This window comes from Rhinolophus sinicus, chromosome 15, assembly GCF_057876585.1.
Source record: "Rhinolophus sinicus isolate RSI-liver-muscle chromosome 15, RSI-T2T, whole genome shotgun sequence".
Taxonomy (NCBI): Eukaryota; Metazoa; Chordata; class Mammalia; order Chiroptera; family Rhinolophidae; genus Rhinolophus; species Rhinolophus sinicus.
The window spans coordinates 76,563,517-76,585,166 of NC_142515.1; the positions used below are offsets into that span (position 1 = coordinate 76,563,517).

Sequence of the window (21,650 nt, forward strand, 5' to 3'; positions counted from 1 at the left end):
GAGGTATTAGGTTCAATAACATGTCATGGACATAGAGCACATGGTAGTCACTCAGTAAATATGAGTGGTCCCTCCCCTTTAATTTCCCCCATCTCTCCAGTGGGCCAGAGGGCTTGCCTCTACTCCTTTTGGAGTGAGGCACTCCTGGGACACCGATAACATCCCTCAACACCTATCTTTTGCAGAGAATATCAAATGGTGCATGGGTACTAAAACCCATCCAGGACCCCTAGGTTAAGAACCTCTTACTCTGCGCTCTCCCTTGGTTACTAAGCTCCAGCGACAGCTTTTTTTTCAGTTGTTCCACTGCATTCGCACCCCAGGAGTTGCACATCTGCCATTTCTCTGCCCAGAATGGTCTTCCCCAGTTCTGACACGTCCAGTTTCCTCTTTCATTGAGGTCTCAGCTGGAAAGTGCAATCCCCACTCACCTTCCATGTAAAGGGGCTGCTCCAACCCCCCGTGGCTCTCCAGAACACCATGCTTCATCTTTTTTTTTTTATTATTATTATTTTTTTTATTTTTTTTGCTTCATCTTTTAGGAAGCACTCATCAGTGCCTGGAATGACCTTTGTCTGACCTATGTTCCTCATTAGGGCAGAGACTTTGCATGTCTTTGTTGTCTTGCATCCCCATGGGCTGGTGGAAGACATATAGTAGACTCTCAATGTATATTTGTTGAAGAGATAAATGAATGAATAGGTGGAATGAATGGAAGAATGATGATATGATTTGGATGGATAAATGGATAGCTAAATATAGATGGGTGGATTAGTTGAGGATGAGGGATAAATAGCAGTCAGTTGAATGGATGGACGGAAGGATACTAGGTGATAGATGATGGATGGATAGATGGATGGACGGATGGATGAACAGATGGACGGACAGACAGATGGACATATGGATAAATTAAAAAACGACTGGATGGATGGATGTTTGCCAGACTCCATGCTAAGCATTTTACACACATCCTCTTGTTTTATTCACATAGAAATCCCATGAAAGAAGGAATATTTCCATTTTACAGACAAGGTACTTGAGCTTCAGAGGTAGGAAAAATCACTTCCCCAGATTATACAACTAGGAAATGATGGAGCAGGATTCAAACTTAAGTCTCTTGACTCCAAGCCCTGTGCTTTTAACCACCATGAAAAATATCTTCCCCTCTTCCCCGCCTCTCTTCCTCCCCTCCTCCCTCACTTTGAGAGCCTGTACTGGTCACCCCAGCTCCCTTTCTGATGCCCATGTCTCAACTGCACCCAGACTGCACCTCCAGCACCCAGGTGTCCATATCGCTCAGCTGTCAACCAGTGAGATGGCCAGATAAGTCCATGTGTGAGTGTGTGTGAGGGCCTGCAGAGACTCTGCAGGCACGAGTGAGGGTAGAACGAGGTGACTGGAAAACACGTCCCTTCTCTGGGTGGGCCCCCAAGTACCAGGGACGGTGCACAGCCAAAGACAGGTCCAAAGAGTCTGGTAGTGACCGCCACTATCAGTAAGGTACCCATGGACGAAGCCTCAGCCCTGAGGTCATTCCCAGTAGGTGCCACAGAATCACAGCACCTGGTGACTCGGCTCCACCAGGTCAGGAGCCAATGAGGAGGCAGTGAACACAGGAGGAATGGAAGAGAACGGGCAGGTCATGAAGGGGAGCTATGATCGCAGCCCCCAGGGCCATCAGACTGCTGCACAGAGAGGCTGTGGTCCATGCCCTGCCTTGGGGAGAGGCCATGCAGGACATGGAGGATGGGAAAAGGCAGCTGGAGGAAGGAACTGTGAGCATCTTTCAGATTCCTCATCCAGGCCTCTCTCCTCAAGACACAGGTGAGTTGGCAGGTGGTTGGGTAGTCAAGAAATAGGCAGACTTCAACAGTTCTTGTGGTCACCAATGATTTCCACGTAGGGCAGCCCCACGGGCCAAGTGTCCCGAGGCCAGTAGCGGACTTTGAGGGTTTGGTCTGGCATCTCATACCTCGCGTCCACCAAGGCCATGGTGACCATGCCATATGGGAAAGTGATGCTGATAAGCACATGCCTGTGGGTGCAAGGAGAGGGCAGTGAGGGCACAGCAGGCCCTACAGCCAGCTGGGTGCCCCGGCCCCACCCAGGTCCTCTGCTTACTGCTCACGGATCCTGACCATCCAAAGGAACTTTCTGGAATTGTCCCCAGGATTACAGTCAGTCACCCCACATACACACACACACACACACCCCAGTATCTGTGCCTACACTCTCTGTCCCCAGGCTGCTGCTCCAAGCTCTGGCATTCTGGTCTGGGGCCCCAGACTATAGGATAGGTGCTTACCAGATGCTATGCAGGTAGAAGAAATTAATCTGCTGCCAGAAACTGCAAAGGAAGCGGTCGCTGATCCAGCTCGTCAATGCGAAAGCCCACAAAACCACAGAGACCTCAATGAGATGCCGAAGCTCCTTATTGCTGGTCCTAGAGAGGGAAGAAGGGAGATGAGAACCTGACTCCAAGAGTAGAGCCTGCAGGGGCTGATGGGAAATTCCTCCATCATGGAGATGAGGCTGGGAGGAGGGAAGGACCAGGGTGCCAGGCGTATGGGGCCTCATCTGTGCTTATCACTAACATTTACTGAGCACTTACAGGTTGCCCAGTGCAGTTCTAAAAGTGCTTCAGATAGAAACTCAGTCCTCACACCAACACTAATATTCCCATTTTGTAAATGAGAAAACTGAGGCCCATGACATTGTCACGCCCCAACCCCACCCCATGTTTACAGAGCTAGTAAGGGGCAGAGCTGGGGTCTGAACAAGCGTTGTCAGGTTGCAGAATTTTTAACCTACAAGCCCTTCTGTGTGTGTGTGTGTGTGTGTGTGTGTGTGTGTGTGTGTGTGTGTGGTGGGGGAGGGAGGGTGCCTGTGAGTCAGTGTGTGAAAATCCCTGTCTGTGTGCTATGAAAATGTGCATATCTGTGTGTGGCAGGGTGATTCTCAGATGGCCATGCCTTGGGATGACTCGGGATCAGACTCTGTTTCCCTGACAGAAGAGCTTACCCAGTGTCCCTTAGGAGAAAGAGCATATCTGGGATTAATAAGGCACTAACTCCCTTCTGGTTAAAAGCACAGGCCCTGCCCGCTAACCTAAAATGAGACAATCTCCACATCAAAAAGTAAACATAATGAGTAAGAACCAGTGAAATTTGAATAAACTCTGCATTCTAGTTAACAATATTGTCCCATTGTCAATTTCTTCCTTTTGAGTCTGTGTTATTGTCACATAAGATGCTGCCACTGGGGGGATCTTAACCACAAGGCTGCCAGTTCAATTCCTCGACTCCCGCAAGGGATGGTGGGCTGCGCCCCCTGCAACTAGCAACAGCAACTGGACCTGGAGCTGAGCTGCACCCTCCACAACTAAGATTGAAAGGACAACAACTTGACTTGGAAAAAAGGCCTGGAAGTACACACTGTTCCCCAATAAAGTCCTGTTCCCCTTCTCCAATAAAATCTTTTTTAAAAAATTAAAAATAGATCTATATGATCTAGTAGTTCCACTTCTGGGTATATATCCAAAGGAAATAAAAACTGGATTTTGGAGAGAGAAAAAAAACAGATGCTGCCACTGGGGAGGCCGGGGAAAGGGCACACAGGCAGCTGTACTGTTTGTGCAACTTGTTATGAGTCTGTAATTAGTTCAAAACGAAAAGTTAAAAATATAGCACAGTGACTGAAATGGATTAAAACACTTAAGAGATGTAAACATTCTTGAGTTCATAATAACACTTAAAAACAAAACCAACTTCAGTGGTCCCTACAAGAGACGACTGAGGCACTAACTCATTACTCTGGAAATTGATAAATAAGGAGAAAGAATCAATGATGTCACCTGTTTTTCCTGTTCAAACTGTATTTCAAGGTCGGTGAGTGAAAGTCCTTCTTGATGGAAGAACTCCAGCTAATCGATGCAGAAGGAATAACAGAACCTGCAAATCACCCTTTCACAATCCCTAATGAGCTCGTGAATGGAGGCAGGGGCATCCGTGGCTGCTGAAGTCATTAGTTGAAAGGTCGGTGGAAAACTTTATAGTGAAGGTATGGGGTGACACCTTCCAAATCCCCTGATCCACCTTAACGGCACTAAACGTGGGACAGCCATTCATTCTGGGGTCCTAATGGGATAAAACAAGAAGCACCCAGCACCACACATGAAATATTCTGGCCTCAAAGAAATCAAAACCTAAATCTAGATTGAATTATTCATGTGCAGAAAATACAAAAATAAGGAAACACACCACAGGAAGCAGTAAGTCAAATCCAGAAGGCGGGATGTTCTACAGGACAAATGACCAAGTGTCTGTTACCAAATCAGAGGCATGAGCCAAGGGGGAGGAAGGGACTGTCATGAAATAAAGGCCTAAGAGTCTGTGTTTGCATCCTGACTTAAATGAGACCAGGTGTAAGAAGGCATCTTTGAGAAACTGAGCAAACATCGATAAGACCTGGGTATTGGATACTATTTTAAGGAAGTGTGTTAACTTCGTTAGAAGTGTGTGTGCCATAGCTTTCATTTGTCCCTCAAGATTCTTCCCTACCATTCTTCACTCTGCCCTCTGCCCTGGGGAAGGGGGACTGAGCTGTGTGGACCAAATCCAAGGGCTCCCTTGATCTTGGGCTTCCAATTGGGTTGGCCAATGGTTTCCTGTTGGGTTGGCCAATGGTTTCCTGTTGGGTTGGCCAATGGTTTCCTGTTGGGTTGGCCAATGGGGGCACCAGCAGGAAACCAAAGGGTGGGAGCAGGGGATGTTAGATTTATTTCCAGTGCTTCCTTTCGGTGGAGTTGGCTCAGGTTGACTGCAACCAGTACAACTGGAGGTCACAGCTCTTGCCAAGGAGACCCTCCCTCTATGTAGGCTCTCTCCTTCCATTCTTGTAATCACTCCCCCCATCACCCCTCACCCCAGGTCTCTGATGTCACAGAAGCCCATTCTTATTAGCAGAGATTCTAAATGATCCCTAATGATTTTCCTACACCCTGCCCTCTCCTTTGTAAATAACCCTTTTATTCAACTCTCCTCAAATGGCCTCATTTGAGAGTTCCTCTTTTTCCTGCTAAGATCTAGTATGGGTTAAAAAAATAATTCTTTATTGGGAGACTAAAAACCTGAAAAATTAATTGGTGTCATGATATGAAATCTAGAATGTATAATGCAGGTTGGTAAAATGTGGATGGCTGTTGGGGCTGGTTAGTGGGTACATGGAGGTTTGGGATACAACACTCTGTATACATATGGAGGGTTCATAATAAAGAAGGACAAGCTCTGCAGTCAGACAGCCCTCCGTTCAGACCCTGGCCCCGCCCCTCATTCATGGATGATCTTGAACACGGGCAGGCCAGCACGGGGGAGGGGACAGGGGGTCTAGGAGCCACCTTCCCAGCGCCTGCAGCCACCACCCACTTCTTGTACTCCTGGAACACGATGTAGAGAATGTGCACGGCGATACTGTTGAGGGCGTACGCGTTGACCGTGGGCTTCAGGAAGGACAGGAAGGTACTGACCAGGGTGGTAACGACGACCAGGCAGACGAACTGGGGCCTGGAAGGAGAAGGGCTCAGCTGTAGGGGTTGGGGATCGGGGTGGGGAGGGTTCTGGGGGGCTAGGCAGAGTCACATGGAGACCTTGTGGCCGAGGTGGAGGAGAAAAGGGAAGGGGTTCCAAGGAACCCAAAGGGACTCAGAAAAAGGTCTTGAAGCTCCCAGGTGGGCTCAACAGAGTCTCAAGGCCCAGGAGTCAGTGAAGGTTGTCAGGGGCCCAGGTGAGGCCAGACAAGGGATTCGGGGGAGCCCAGGTGAGATTAAGGGAGGAAATACAGTGGTCCCAGGGGCTTTCAGGAGAGGGGTTTTTGAAGGCTGGGTTGGGTTGAGCAGGGTCAGGAGAGAGTTGCAGATGGGTCTTGAGCACAAGGTGGGCCCAGGAGGATCAGATAAAAAGATTCCAGGAAGCTCAGTTGATAGGTTCAGGGGAGAGGTCTGGGGGTCCAGGTAAGCTTAGGCATGGGGTCCCAGAACCCCCAGGTGGGCTCAGACAAGGTCTGGAGAAGGTCCTAGGCTATCCAGCTGGCTTCAGGGGAGGAATTCTGGGAGGAATTCCAGAAGTTCCAAGTACATTCAGTGGCGGGGTCCCTAGGAACCCAATTAAGTTAGGCAGGGTCAGAAGAAATTCCTGGGGTGGTCAGGGGAGGGATTCCAAGGACCCCAAGAGTGCTCAGGGAGGCAACCCAGGCACCTAGCCGGGCTCCGATAGGATCCCCAGATGGCCAGGCCCACCCCCCGCCCCACCTGTTCTCCCCTAGGAAGGTGGGAAAGTAGCAGCGGGGCATCCATATGCTGTAACCACTGGCCAGCAGCCAGAGAATGGAGATCTCATCCAGCAGTTGGCCCAGGAAGCTGAGTGTCATATGGAAGTACATGGAGAACAGGCCTGCAGCAGGAGACAAAGGGAGGGGGTCAAGGGGTGGCCCTGCCCACCACCGCCGCCCCACGGTCACAGACTCCCACCTACCTACGACCATGAAGAGGACACTGACACTGTAAATGTAGCGGGAGCGTTTCTGGGCATAGGGGTGCATCAGGAACATCATGAGAGGCCCGAAGATGAAGAAGGTGACATTGCTGAACTGGAGAAGAAGAGGACACAGAAAGAGGGTGTCAGACAGGGGAGGCAAAGGGGAGCTGCCCCTAAGTCCGAACTCCCAGTCATTCACCAATCGGTCACCTGCCTTCCTTCAGGCAATGAATCATCCCAGAGTTCGTCACTCTTTCATCTGACCTTGACAGTCAACGAGTCATCAGCAATCATCAACCTATGACTCCATCCATTATCCTAGGGCTTCATTCACTCAATGAGTGTGGCAAAGACTAGCTACTCATCTTCTAAATACATTCTCCCCCTTTCCCTTATAGAAATAGTATCCTCCAAGTTTTAGCTGGGCACACAGTTACTCAGCTAAAGACTACATTTCCCAGCCGTCCTTGCAATGTACTGTGCCCTTGTGACCTGGTCTGGTCAATGGGATAGGAATGTAAATGAATCTATTACTTCTAGGACTGTTCTTAATAAGCAGTTTAAGGCTTGCCTTTCACTTCCTGTGAACCAAAATGCAGCTGAACCTACATCTTAAATTATATATATCCCCTTTCTTCCTTGCTATATAAATCTGAATTGTGTTCAAGCATCAGTAGGACATGGCCTTCAGGGAAGCAAGATTTAGCCCCAGGGCATGAATCATTACAATCACCAACGACTGGTTGAGGAATAAATGTGTGATAGAATTCTGGCCATGAAACATGATGGAAGATCTGATGAGGGACTTCTGGGAAAATTCTCTTTACTGAAATCAGGCCCAGTGAAAAGAAGTTTGGACAGTATTGTGATGTTTAAGATGAGGCAGCCATTTTGCATCCGGGAGGAAACTAGGCTGAGGGCAAAAACAAATATTTGAGAACAGTGGTTCTCAAACTTTTTGATCTCAAGACCCTCTTATATTCTTAAACATTACCGAGGACCTCAAAGACCTTTTGCTTATATGAGTTACATCAACCAAGATTGACTGTATTAGAAATTGAATCCAAGAAATTTTCAAAACACAAGACTACACCAGCACACATTCCCTTGGCCACCAGAGAGATCGATTCATCACATGTCACGTAGCCACTGGAAGATTCCATGGTATCCTCATGAGATAATCAGATTGAAAAAAGGCAAATAATATCTTCATTATTATGAAAATAAGTTAGGCCTCGAGGAACCTCTGACAAGGCCTCAGGGATCCCAGGAGGTCCCTGGACAATATTGTGAGAACCACTTCTCCAGGGATAGCACAGCAGAAAGACAGAAAGAGCCAAGTATTTTGATGATGTTGAGCTGCTCAGTTAACCTATTCCAAAACCATTTAGGTCCAGACTTCTATTTTTTAAAATAAGATATTGTCCTTCCTATTTAATCAGGTTTTAGTTGGGTGTTTCCTTTGAAACCAAATCTTTCCAATGAATGGGCTTCGGGATCCAAGTGATGTGGGATTGGATCCATGCTCCCTTAATGGCTGTGGGGCCTTGAGAAGATAACTTCAATGCCCTAACCCTTTTAATGCACTTGTGACATATGAATAACGTCACCTGCCTCTTCGTGCTGTTGATCCAAAGGTCTCCAGCCCTCATGGGTACAATTAAGGTCACAAGAACGTTTGCACCAGAATTTCAATGGCTCAGAGTCCTTAAGTGCTGATGCAGCACTGCAAGGCCCCTCACAGGTTCCCCCATGTATGTCGGGGCCACAGTGAGTATCTCATGTGTTCATTGTCAAGTGTCCTCGTGGTCTTGTTGACCTGCCAACTTGAGGTCAACCAGCTGGTTCGCTCAATTACCCCCTTTCCTCCCCAATAAAATCCTCCCCTTGTAAAGGTCTCCTCAACTACCTGTGTCTCATCTTGGTGAAGGAACCATGCTCTGTTAACTAGGTCGCTCTGTTATTTCTTGGAACCTGGGTCTTAAGGATACTGACTCAAAAATACAGAGCACAGTAGTGGGTGTGGGGAAATCATTCACCTGATACAATGTCATCATCTCTGAGCCTGGGGACCTGTGCAAGTTCCCAAGGCAGGTGTCCTCCTGATTCTCGGGAAGCCCATGGCTCTCCTTGGCTCATGGTGGAAACAGCTCAAAAGTAACAATTGGAGGACCCAGCCTTGGCAAACTGGTTTCCCAGCCCATGGTCTCACCCACATCCTTCTTTTCCATGCCAACGTCTCTGGTTTCTACCAATGGACAAGGTCAAACACATCTCTGGGACAGCCACCAGTTCATAATAGCTATTCCAGAACAGACAGGTACCGCCCACACTTGACCTGTCTGTATCACAAGACCCACCCCCACCCAAGTGGAGTACACACCTATCTCAAACAGGACCAATCAGATTTTCTCTTTTGGGAATTTGAAACTTGAAGAAGACACAGCCTGGGATTCACCAAAATTGAGTCTCATTGTTGACAACTCTCTAATAGAGATGCCCTGGGATATTGTCGTAATGTTTAAGATATGGCAGCTATCTTGCCACCACGAGGAGATGAGGCTGAGAATAGAAGCCAACACTCAAGGGCAGTATTTCCCCTTCCGCTGAATCCTCCAGACCTGCACTAGGCCCCAATCTTCCCAAGCAACTCATCTTTCCATTTTCTAAAATATTCCAGTATTTTTATAATGCATTTTTTTGGGTTTGTGAGGTTGGTTTTGTTTTTTGCTTAAGCTAGCTTTCTACTGCTTAAATCCATCACTATTCACATATTAGCTAGAGCTCTTTGGTAGCACGCAACAGAAAATGATTCTGGTGAACTTACACTGTAAATATAAATATATGTGAGTATGTATGTGTGTACAGTTAATTAATTTATTCATTAGTTAATTTATTGTGGGGAGTTCATTAATCAAAGGAACTGCAGAGACAAGGAAAACCAGAAACCAGAACAGCTCTGGCCCTCAAATGGACAATCTCTTTAGGGGGAAACTTTGGATGTGAATGAAAACAACTATGTTCCATCTTCATGTTCAAGCCCAAGATTCAAATTCTGGACAGTGCAGCCTGGACCACATCGCACCCCTGGTCAGAGGAGGGGAAACACCTTGACTGACCATCCCATCGAGACCATGCCCAGTAGGGGAGGAGCAGTCGGTTGTCTAAGGGAAAATGGAGCCATAGAGACTGAATGGGCAAAATCCCCTCTGCCTTCAACCAAACACCAGCCCTTGGGCACATCAACACACACCCGAAGATGCTGAACCAACCAGTCTCCCAAACTCTAAAGCTTCCATTTAAAACACACACCCGTGACTCCCATAAGTAAAATCCAAACTCTTAAACTTGGCTTATAAACTCCTTCCATTACACGCATCTCTCAACTCGACTTTATAATCCAGGTGGAAAAAATAACTCAGTTTTCTGAATGAGCCATGCTTCTTACTCTAACCTTTTACCTCCAGGAGTTTGCACATGCTGTTCCCACTGCCTGGAACACTCTCCCTCTCTACTACCCTTCTTTGCCAGGCCAACTACGACTCCATCTCTCACCTGGGTATCACCTCCTAAAGACTTCCAAATCCCCCAAGGCAGGGTCAGGTGGCCTTCCTTTGTGCCCAATGCCATCCCATTTTCCCAGTACTTATCCAGCTGCTCTGGGACTGTCTGGCTCTCCCGCTAAACCTGACTTTGAGAACACAGGCTGTGTCTTCTCCATTCTCCATTGTAACCTCAGGAACCAGAATACAGTAGCTACTCAATCAATGTTTCTTGTGGACCAGACTTCAAAACAGATTCAGGTGGATCACCCATCACATGCGTGAAAACATTTGACAGAGAATCTTGCATCTAGAAAGTTCTGGGTAAAAGGAGCTATGAGTGTTCCTCTCTCAACTTTTGCCCACACTCCCTTGCAGAGATTGTTTTTAATTCCGCACACCCCCAGCTTTCTAGTTCTTGTTTGTCGATGAGAAAACTGAATCTCGGAGAGGTGGAGTAACTTCTCTGAGGTTTCAAAGCTCCAGGGGACTCAGAGGTTGGTTTACTTCTGTTTTGAAAGACAGGGCTAGATAGGTGGTGATGGTAAGAGGGGACCCCCTGCTTCAATAAATAGTAAGAGCTGCTGCTGTTGTTACTGAGGGCAGTAATAATAACAGGCTTATCAGTGTGTAGCTGCTCCAAGCTCAGGGGCCAGAACCGAGACAGGAATTTTCGATGATGCCCAAATGTGCAAAATGAGGGCAGAGCAACAGGCGGAGCGTGTGACTAATGGGCTGCACTGGCTCCAGAGCCTCTGATAGCATCAGAAAGGATGCCAGGGTCTCCTCCCTGCCTCCAGGGCTGGGTCCCCACGTTTCCCAACCGCTGGCCCCACCCAGACTCAGCAAGGCAGGAAAGGCACCATTTGAGATCATGTCCAGAGTCAGCCCGGCCCTCAATCTCTGGACTCACGGGGTCCCTTCTCATTCATTCATTCATTCATTCATTTGTTCATTCATTTGCTCAACAACTAATCCTTCAATGCCTACTATGTGCTCAAGGACCTTAGAAGTGCCTGAAAACAAAGTCCCTGCTTTCATAAGGTGTGTCCAGTCAGGGTTTGGGGGACATTCTGTACCCCAATTTCCTCCTCTACCTCTGAGCACCACATTGAGGATTAGAGAACCAAGTGCCATGGGGCCAGGAGTTTGGCTGTTTTGTTTTACTGCTGCGAACACTCCAGTGTCTAGAATGGTGCCTGGCACACAGTAGGTGCTCAGTAAATTTTTGTAGAGAATAACACATGCCAAGATACATGTGAATAATGCATGTGTGTGCCTGGCACAGGTGCTGAACCATCTGTTTACAATGGCGTTGCTGTTACTGTAGAATGTCTGCTTTTTTATCACAAGCAGGGCATCTGATAAACAGATGTAGCTGAATACCTTAGGGCTGGAAGAAAGGAAGGAAAGGTGGAGGGAAGGATGCAAGGAGACAAGGAGGGAAAGAGAAAAGGAAGAAGGAGGGGGAAAAGATGTTGGAGAAGAAGGGAAGAAAAAGAAAGAGGGAGAGAGATTGACCTGAACTGACTCCCCACCTCAGCCATGGGAAGAGGCAGAGGGGGCACCCCTTTCTCATTTACTCCAACCACTGGGGCTGAGACTTCACCCCTCAACACCCCCCACTGTCTCCCTGCTGACCCACTGGTTCCCTGGAGGATCCCACTGCCTCATTCTTGATGCCTGTGCCCTCCCCCACTAGGCTGCGACTTCCCTGAGGACCAGAAACAACTTGTTTTATCCTTAGCTGTGTCCCCAACACCTATTGTGCTGGGTAGCCAGTAGGCACTCAAGAAGAGTTTGCTGAATCAATGAAATCAATGAACATGGCCGAAACCCCCTGGCTCTTTCTCCCCACTGCCCATGCTGAACTCCTACCACTCACACCTGGCCCTGTCACCTGCCCAGGGCCCCAGTCTGCATCCATTCAACGTCAGCACTGGGCGGGGGGCATGGAGCAACAGCACCAGCCACAGCCGCTCCCTGCAGGGGACCTACTTGCATGGCTTAAGAAGCACACACTCATTGTTAATCACTCAGTAACTGCGTGGCCTCACAGCGCTGTGGGGAAGTGAGACACTCTGGGACCAGGTGGCCTGGGTTTCACTCTGGAACTTCCAGCGCTTACAGTTTTTGTGCACTTGCAATTTACATGCTGTGCAACTCTGGGAAGGAAACATAACCTCTCTGAGCTTTCATCTACCCATCTGCAAAATGGGGAAAATAAGAGTACCTACTTCATAGAATTGTTATGAGGATTAAATAAAATTAATAAATGTCAAACAAAATTAACACTTTTGCGTCTCTCTGTGCTATGTTTACTTAATAATGGTAAAAGCTTTGATTTATTCATTGCTTAGGATGTGCCAGGAACTGTGAGTTTTTTCAATACCTCTATTTTTTTTAATTGAGATAGAATTCACATACTATCCAAATCACTCTTTTAAAGTGTACAAGTCAGTGGGTCTCCATTCATTCACAAGATTGTGCAAACATCACCACTATATAATTCCAGAACATTTCCATTACCCCAAAAAGGAACTGTACGACCCTCAGCCCCTGGCAACCACTAACCCACTCTCTGTCTCTGTGGATGTGCCTGTTCTGGACATTTCACATAAATGGAATCACACACGGTGTGGTCTTGTGTTTCTGGCTTTTGTCACGAGCACCGTGTGTTCAAGGTCCATCTACATTGAAACGAGCATCAGCACCTCCCTCTTCCTCGTGGCCGAGTAATAGTCCAGTATGTGGACGGGCACATTGTGTTACCCATTCATTTGTCAATGGACATTTGGGTTGTCCGGTAGCTGTTTCGTCCTCTCCATGGTCCTATGAATGACTTACTCACTTACTATTAGCACCCTACAGTTGCCCCCTTTTTGAATGTGCACCCCGTGAATATTTGCTGAGTGAATTAGTTTTTCTTCCCTATCACCTCCCACCATCCTGTACCCCTATCGTCTGTCTCCTCCCTGCCCAGGACACCAGCCTTGCGAGGGCAGGCATTATTGTCTGCTTCCATCACCGCAGTGTTCCCTGAGCCTGAAACACTGCCTGGCTCAATCAATTCTTGTTGAATGACAAGCCAAATGGAGGGTCATTTTCCACTCCAATCAGACCCCTCTGTCAACCCCAGGAGACCAGCAGAGTGGGAATCACCAAATGCCTGTTTTTCCAAAGGAAAAAAGAGGTCCAGAGGGACCTATTGAGTCTGACCCTGAGTTGTGTCTTGGGCTTGATCACCAGTTTCGTGTGTGTAATCATTCAATTAATGGCATCTGTCCTCCCTGAGGGCAGGCACCATGCCCTCCTGGCTTCTGCTGGGCCTGGCAGACCGGAAGTGCCTGAAATTAATTGCTTTTATGTGAATGTTGATGAGGAAAGAGGCAGAGGATGGAGGTGTGGTTTAGAGCTCCCTGGGCCTCCCAGTCACAGCCAGGGGCACAGAGAGGGGCAGGTCTCCTACCTGAGTCACACAGCATTCAGGGGAGACAGGTAGGAGCCTTCACGCTGCAGCGGCCAGCTGCAGAGAAGGCTCCATTGGAAGAGGAGGTGGGAAGGCCGCTGGAGGGGCGGGCACTGCAGCCTGCACTCCCTCCTCCCCGCCTGTGCCTGTGCAGTTCCCACACTAGGCATGCCACCCCTGTGTTCTGTGCCCAAGCATCTGAGAGGGGGCTTTCTGGAGAGGATGAGATGTGGAGCTTCTGAAGCTTTAGCAGGGTCCCAGGGAAAAATTCAACAGCACAGCTGCCTCTGGGAGCCGGGGGCAGGGGACTTGAAACTCCTTCCCACACCACTTGGAACTCTCCTAAGAGGTCAGCAGCCTAGGCCAAAGCAAGCAGGTGCAAAGTGGAACAGCCCACACCTTGCCTTCTCCCCTGCCCCTCCCGATCCAGCTGCTCCCACACCCTGACCTCTGTTCCTCTTAGATATCCTTTCTTGGCTCTCCTGACTGTCTCTGAAGTCAACCAGGTGCCCCAGCTGCCCCCACATCACTGATTCTCCCCTGGGTCCCCAGTGCCCTCACAAGGGAACACAAACTCCTCTGCTTGGCATACCTCGTTTGGCCCCTGGAAACCTAGCCAGCCTTTTCTGTTGCCCTCAGTCCCTCCCCCAAAGGCAGCCTGGGCCCGGGCTCAAGCCACCAGCTCATTGTCCCTCACCTCAAGGCCTCTGCAGACGCCGTCCCCACTGCCCATATACCTTAGAGAACATGTACTCATTCTTTCAGCAAGCGGAGGCCTCAAGCCCCATCCTCATGGCTCCCCACCACCTCACTTCTGGCTCCTGTGTCTCCCTTTTATGGGACAAATTATGGGACTGGGGGACCTAGTTCTAATTCTAAAGCGCCTTACACATCCTGGGATGCTGAGCCTCTCTGGGATCCCAGGATCTCCCAGCACAGCTTGGTTCCCAGCATTTTTGTTGAATGAATGAGTCCATCAATGATTACGGGATACATTTCAAACACTCCAACCAAGCACTCAAAACTTTTCATCTTCATCTCTACCCAGAGTCTAGCCACAAACATATTATTTCCTCTTTCCCAAACTGGCCAGCCCCTCTTTTACTTCCACGACTTAGTACATTCTTTTTCTCTGCTCCTGCTCTTTTCCTGGCTCCTATCCCACTTGGTGAGCTCCTATTCAGCTTTCAAAACCCAACTCTTAGGTGCCCTCTTCTGAAGTCTCCTATCACCTGTGCTGAGTCCTCTCATGCTTCCTTCCTCCTTACCCTGACCCTGTGGGGCTGGGCTCTCCCCCACCCCAGGCTCAGAGCTTCTTGCAAGCTGAGCAGTGAGAAAACCAAAGATTCTCCAGAGAACAGTGCTTTCCAACTACGAGTTGTGACTCCTAAGCGGACCATGATGAAATCCACATGAATAGGTTTTTTAAATTTCTGCTACATATTTTGTCTTTCATTTACATACTTGATCAAAACTATGCTTTTAAATACTGCGTAGTGTTTCAGCAGGATATAGTCACCCTACACAAAGTGGTGAAAATGTTATGGCTTCTTTTTTATTTATCTGTTTTTCTTGCAGTTACAAATGACTCAGTATATAAATGACTGTGTATAAATCTTGCCATCTATTGGGATTGCCTCTTTGGTGAAAGTTCCTACAGGTACAATGAGTCAAGGGGGGGGCAGGTTATTTGTAAATCCATGTCTCAATAAAGGTTGTCAAATCGCCCACTGCAAAATGTGAGTGTGCCCACATTCACTATGAAATAAACTCATTTTTAATTCCTGATTTGAGAAATCGGAAAGAAAATTTCTTATTTTTACTATTTGACTAGTTATTTATATATATATATATATATATATGTGTGTGTGTGTGTGTGTGTGTGTGTGTGTGTGTGTGTGTGGTATATAGCTATATCAGAGGCTAGGAAACCATAGGCCCTGTGCCAAGTCCAGCCCACTGTTTTGTTTTGTGTGGCCAATGAACTACAAATGATGTTGACATGTGTAAAGAGGTCGAAAAAATGAAAAGATGGCAGCCGGCGAGAGCTGCCGTGAGCTGCTGTGAGCTGCCAACCAACGACCGGCAACCGACTCCCTCAGCCGGGGGAGCGCAAGGCTCATAACACCAGCATGGGCCAGGGAGCTGTGTCCTACACAACTAGACTAAGAAACAACAGCTTGAACCAGAGTGGGGGGGGGGGAGGTGGAAGAAAGGGGGGGGGTAAAAATGAAAACAGCAATAAATATCTTGTGACGCATGAAAATTACATGAAATTTATATTTTGGTGTCCACAAATAAAGTTTTATTGGAACATGGCCACACTCATTTGTTTACCTGTCACCTGTAGCTGCTTCCCAGCTATAGTGGCAGAGCTGAGTCACTTCTATAGAGATCATACAGTCCAAAAAGCCATCTGGCCAACCCCTATGGTGATGGGTTTGGGATACTCAGAAGTGTTTGGAAGGAGGACATCGTGGGGAGAGGCTTTATAATACAACATAGTTCCTTGTGCCCTAACCTGTCTGCCACAGCCTTTTTGATAGAAGAGAAAATACCCAAGTGTGGTCCCACCAGGGAAAGGTAAGTATTGCTTTGTAAAACGTTTGTTTCTGTTTGGTGAGTATCTGGAAATGCGGGTACTAGGTGATGATGGTGTAGAAATCTCAGATGTGTCATGAGCAGAAAACATGTGAGACCCGCAGCCTCGGAGACTGTCTGCGGGTTGTTCAGTGCACTGCATTTAGAGACGGGCTGAAGGATGGGACGGGGAGAATTTCACATGAGAGCGTGAGCGTGCGGCTAGACCTGGGCAGAGCCCACACCTGAGCCAGCCCTCTCTCTGTGCCTTCTGTGAGGTGGGATGAACAGAGAACGTTCTGGACCACAGGGCTGCCAGGGAATTCAGAGAGGAAGGTTCCAAAACTTGAAACCCTCTTCTCAACCCCCAAGGATCAGCAGGGTCAGCCCCTCCCACTTTTCAGGTGAGGGTGCTGAGGGCCAGAAAGAGTCAGGGTCTGGTCAGGGGGAACAAGAACCGAGAAGACCACAGATTACCCTTGAATCTCAAACTCCTGCCTCCCGGTCTGGGGAGCAGTGAGGTCAAAGCTCACAGGGTCAGAGCAACCTGACCCGCCTGGCTCGGCTTGGAGCTTCCCCACCCCACTCACCAAAAGCCTCTCCTGGACCCTCCACCTCCATACCCCGGCTCTAAGTGCCAGTGTGGCCCTGGACATTTCCTCAAACTCCCTGAAGGCCTGTTTCCTCACCTGGAAAATGGGATTAACTCTGTACAATAACAGGGTGCCGAACCCCCAATGTCATTGCGAAGATTAAATGAGATTTTCCCTATCAAACGTTTAGTACATTGCCTGGCACACAGTAAGCACTCAATAAAGGCAATTCTTCACAAAATTCCATTGCTCACCATTTACTGATCACCTACTATGTGCAGGGCACAGAGCAAAGCATGCTGCCTGCGTTACCCACCATCCTAGGAGCTCCAGGAAGGCAAGAACCCTGCCTTGTTCCCCGCGGTGGCCACAGAACCCTGCACAAGGAGCACAGCCACATGTGTCTTTGGCTGCTTGCATCTTTCAAGCTTTGGTTAAATGTTATTGCCATGTAGGCATCCAAGATTTGGGGGCCCGGCTAGTGTGGCCACCACCATAGCAGGGGCTGGGGCAAGGATGACCAACTGCCCTGGTGTGGCTGGAACTGAGGGGTCTCCTGGGACATGAGACTTACAATGCTGAAAACAGAACAGTCCCCAGCAAACTGGGATGAGTTGGTCACCCTGGGCTGGGGGTACAGCTGAGAACAAAGCAGACACAGTCATCTCCTCCAGGAAGCCCTCCCTGACCCATCTCTCCCTGCTGGCTCAGGGGCCACCTCTGGGCCCCCCAAAGCTGCCTGTGTGTCCCCCATTACAGCACCATTACCCTGGGCTGTGAATGCCTGGAGTCGCTCTTTCCCTGGTCACTGCTGCCTTTCCAAAACCTACTGCAGAGCTTGATGCCAAATAAAGACAAATAATGAATGAAAGCCAGCACTCCTTGCCTGCAGATGAGCCGACTGAGGCTCAGAGAGGCAAACCACTCAAACAGGATTCCCCAGCAGGGACGTGGAAGAGCCTGGCTTTGAACCCAAGTGTAGCGAGACTCCATCACCACCCAGCCCTCCTGCCCGGCCGGCCCTCACCGGCCCTCACCGTGTTGTAGAACTCGGCCACCTGCTCCGAGTGCTGGAAGTTGCTCTCGCACCAGTCCACCTCGGAGCTCTGGTAGGCGAAGATGCTGGGCATGGTGACGCAGTGCCCGCTGCCCGCTGGCTGTATCTGGCAGAGAGCAACTTGCGAGCCTAGTAGGGCTGGGCTTAGGTGAGGCGGGGAGAGGACAGCTTAGTGCCCCATGGCGCGCTGAGAGGAAAAACCTGCTGAGCGGCTCCCCAGTTGCACCAGGGCCGCCTGGCAGTGTGGTGGCAACCGCCCTGGGCATAAGTGGAGGGGCTGGCACCATCCAGACAGGGAGGGAGTGGGTCCATGGGGGGCCTCCCATCCCTGCCCACTAGGAGCGGGAGTCAGAGGCACTGTGTTAGAACACAGTGTAGCTTATAATAATAATAGTGAGCTCACTGAGATGAGTGTCCTTGCTATCCCCACTGTACAAATGAGCAAACTGAGGCAGAGAGCGCAAAGTCACTTGCTGAGGGCATGCAAGGTGGTAAGGCTGAATCCACACTCCACGCTCTTAACCATTCGGAGGTTTTACTACCATTTGGAGGTTTTACTCCCTCCATACCATGAAAGTGCCATGCTGCTGCTTCCCATATCAGGGACAAACAGCTGCACTCCCACCCCACTGGGCTCAGCTCAGCTCCCTTAGAGTCCTCCAATATGTAACCTTGCCCAGTCAGTTCTTCTGGGAGCCTCAGTCTTCCTGTCTGTGCTATGGGAGGTTGGACTAGATTGAAGCCATTTTCTTGGGCAGTCTAGACCTCATATACCTTCAGTGTCCCAAATTCCACCAGGGGCCACTTTCAAAGCCTCCACGAGGAGATGAATCTGCAGAGTTCCAGGTCTGAGGTCCCTGGTTCTGGCTTCCAAGGGCGGTGGAAAGCTCTGGTTTTAGTCAGACAAGGCTTGAGTTTGAAATCTGAGTTCCTCCCCTCCCTAAGTTGTGTGATCTTGGGCAAGTGAATCCACCTTTCTGTGCCTCAGTTTGTTCATCTGTAATATGGGGGGAGTAATGTGATAAATCTCACTGTTACAAAAGCACACAGAGATAAAACAAGATAAGGGCTTAGCTCACTGCCTGACTCAGAGTGGGCCCTGTGATAAATGGTAATAGGTTTTCTTATTGTAGCTGACTTTAAATTTTAAGACAACATTATAGGAATAATAAAAATAATGGCAAACTTTTACCAACTACCTACCAGTGCCAGGCTCTTTTCTAAGTGCTCAACATACAATATTATATCATTTAATGTTCTTCACAACCCTAAGGGAGAAGAACTACAGTTATCTCCAGGTCACTAGGAGGAAACTGAAGTCCAGAGAAGTTAAGCAATTTACCCAAGGTCACAGAGCTGGAAAGTGAGAATGGGGAAAGTCACTTTGCCACTCCGAGCTTTGGTTTTCTCACCTGTAACATGGGAATAATAATAGTACTTCCTTCTTAGGGTTTCTGTGAAGATTTAATGGGTTGATACAGTGTTTCCCTAGAAAGATAATTTTGGGTGATTCGTGGACCTGCATTCGGAATCACTGAACTGTGTGGCAAGTAATTCACTCCCTTTCCTATTTTCAATAGTTGGAGGAGAGGGCTCAGTTAATGCTAATATCTGTTTATGCCTTTTAACACTTAACCCCTGTCCTTGATAAAAGGCTCTGCAACAGTATCCAGCTGAACGTTGTGACATTGTTTACATTGTATTTGGTTTTTAATAACCCTTGTCTTAAGGCTGGCCATGTGCACTTGTCATTCATGGCAGGGCTACAAAGTTTCTTTTTAAAAATAAATGGATTCTGCCATTACTGCAGGAAAAGGTCCGGCAGAGCTGAGCAGTCAAGATGTGTGACTTCACCGAGGACCAGACCGCAGAGTTCAAGGAGGCTTTCCAGCTGTTTGACCGAACAGGAGATGGCAAGATCCTGTACAGCCAGTGTGGGGACATGATGAGGGCCCTGGGCCAGAACCCCACCAACGCCGAGGTGCTCAAAGTCCTGGGGAACCCCAAGAGTGATGAGATGAATGTGAAGGTGTTGGACTTTGACGGTGACCAAGAACAAGGACCAGGGCACCTATGAGGACTATGTCGAAGGCCTTAGGGTATTTGACAAGGAAGGGAACGGCACTGTCATGGGTGCCGAGATCCGGCATGTTCTCGTCACACTGGGTGAGAAGATGACAGAGGAAGAAGTAGAGATGCTGGTGGCAGGGCACGAGGACAGCAATGGTTGAATCAACTACGAAGAGCTCGTCCGCATGGTGCTGAACGGCTGAAGACATTCCTGGTGTACCCAGCGCCCTGTGCCTTCCCCTGTGTGAGACTGTACGTAGCCCTGAAGGCTTCCTAGCTTCTCTTGTCACAGCACTTTCCCCAGCTTGTCTCTTAAGGTTTGCCATTAGCAATCACCAAATAAACTTGCTCTCTGTGCCCTAAATAAATAAATAAATAAATAAATAAATAAATGGATTCAAGCTTTATAATTCTAGAGGTGGTTACATAAATCTACAGATGTGAAGAAACTGCAGACACACACGAACCAATGTAAAAAGTGTTGAAATCTGAATAAGGTCTGTAGATCATATCAATGTAAATTTGCTGGTTTTGAAATTGCATAGTTACATAAGATGTATCATTGGAGAAAACAGTAAAATATACACAAGATCTCTCTGTACAATTTTGGCAACTTACTGTGAGTGTACAATTATTCCAAAATAAATAGTTTTTGAAGAAATGGATTTAGGTTTTTGATTGGCAGATGAATATATCAACAAAGTGTGGTCCATCCATACACTGCAATATTAACCAGCATTCAATTCAAAAGGAAGGAAATTTTGACACACATGGTACAATACAGATGAACCCTGAGGGCATGATGCTCAGTGAAATAAGTCAGACACAGAAGGACAAATACTGTGTGATTCCACTCAGAGGAGGTCCCCAGAGGAGTCAGATTCATAGAGACAAGAAGTAGATGGTGGTGCCGGAGGCTGCGGGAGGGTTTAAAGAGGACAGATTTCAGTTTGGAAAGATAAGAGAGTTCTGGAGATGGACAGTGGGGATGGTCACACAACAATGTGAGCGCACTTGATGCCCGTGAGCTGTGCACTTACAAATAGTGAAAACGGTATATTTCACTTTATGTATATTTTACCACAATTTCAAAAAGTAATTGGTTTATGTTCTTAAAGGGAGTTTTATGTGACAAAATATCTGAAGTCATTAAAGTCCAGGCAGGAGGTGAACATAGGAAAATCCTGATGGTGGTCTGTGAAGGTCCAAAACTTGGGGGCTATTGAGGCTGGGCTGCTGCAGTGGCACTGAATGAAAACACTCTAATGCTGTTGTTATTGTTATTATTATCTATGAAGTGTCAAATGATTCCATGTCCACACTCTGCCAGGTGCCTAGAGAACCATCCTGGAGATCCTCTCTAGAGAGATGAGAAAAACGTCAGGTTTGGAGAGAAGTTCCCAGAGCCTGAATTAAAAGCTTGGACTGACTCTCCATTCCCCCAGCGCAACAACCGCCTCACCATTTAGCCATAGCTCTGGCCTCCCAACCCCCTGCCCAGGTGGGCCAGGAGAGCAAACATATACCACACCCACAGACCAGCTTCTCCCAGCCCAGCTGAAAGCAGGGGGCCTGACTCCTTCCCCGTGGAGGGGCCATGAGGGAACCAGATGGCCTCTGAGGTCCTTCCCTGCTCAAATCTAGGGCAGGGCACAATTGCTAGGATCTGGCCCTCCTGGGCCTCTGTGAAGGGTTAAGCAGCGGGAAGCAAGGTAGTCTCAGGTACCCATGCCCAGCCCAGCCTGGAGAGCTTGGGAAATCACCCTGCATAGAGCTGACTAGGGAACTAGGACAGCCAAACAGGTGCGT

At 48.4% G+C, this 21,650-nt stretch overlaps 1 protein-coding gene and 1 pseudogene across 1 annotated transcript; one reads left to right on the plus strand and one right to left on the minus strand.

The window, feature by feature from the left end:
- Positions 1 to 958: 958 nt before the first annotated feature.
- On the minus strand, positions 959 to 17,912 carry ACER1 (alkaline ceramidase 1). The gene is made up of 6 exons (XM_019710754.3): positions 17,752 to 17,912; positions 6,528 to 6,642; positions 6,305 to 6,446; positions 5,424 to 5,561; positions 2,306 to 2,443; positions 959 to 2,035 (listed from the first exon to the last, which is right to left on the minus strand). The coding sequence occupies exons 1-6, from the start codon at positions 17,842 to 17,844 to the stop codon at positions 1,867 to 1,869; spliced, it is 795 nt and encodes a 264-aa protein (XP_019566313.1). The 5' UTR covers positions 17,845 to 17,912; the 3' UTR covers positions 959 to 1,866.
- Positions 17,913 to 19,603: 1,691 nt separating this feature from the next.
- Positions 19,604 to 20,207, plus strand: LOC141572676 (myosin light polypeptide 6 pseudogene; annotated as a pseudogene).
- The last annotated feature ends 1,443 nt before the right edge of the window (positions 20,208 to 21,650 follow it).

Excerpts from the sequence above, each read along its gene's own strand:
- ACER1 (XM_019710754.3), bottom strand. The coding sequence starts at position 17,844 with ATGCCCAGCATCTTCGCCTACCAGAGCTCCGAGGTGGACTGGTGCGAG. Across the intron at positions 6,447-6,527 it reads TGTCCTCTTCATGGTCGTAG|GCCTGTTCTCCATGTACTTC; the intron begins GTAGGTGGGAGT and ends CTCCTGCTGCAG. Across the intron at positions 2,444-5,423 it reads GTGTTCCAGGAGTACAAGAA|GACCAGCAATAAGGAGCTTC; the intron begins GTGGGTGGTGGC and ends TTCCCTCTCTAG.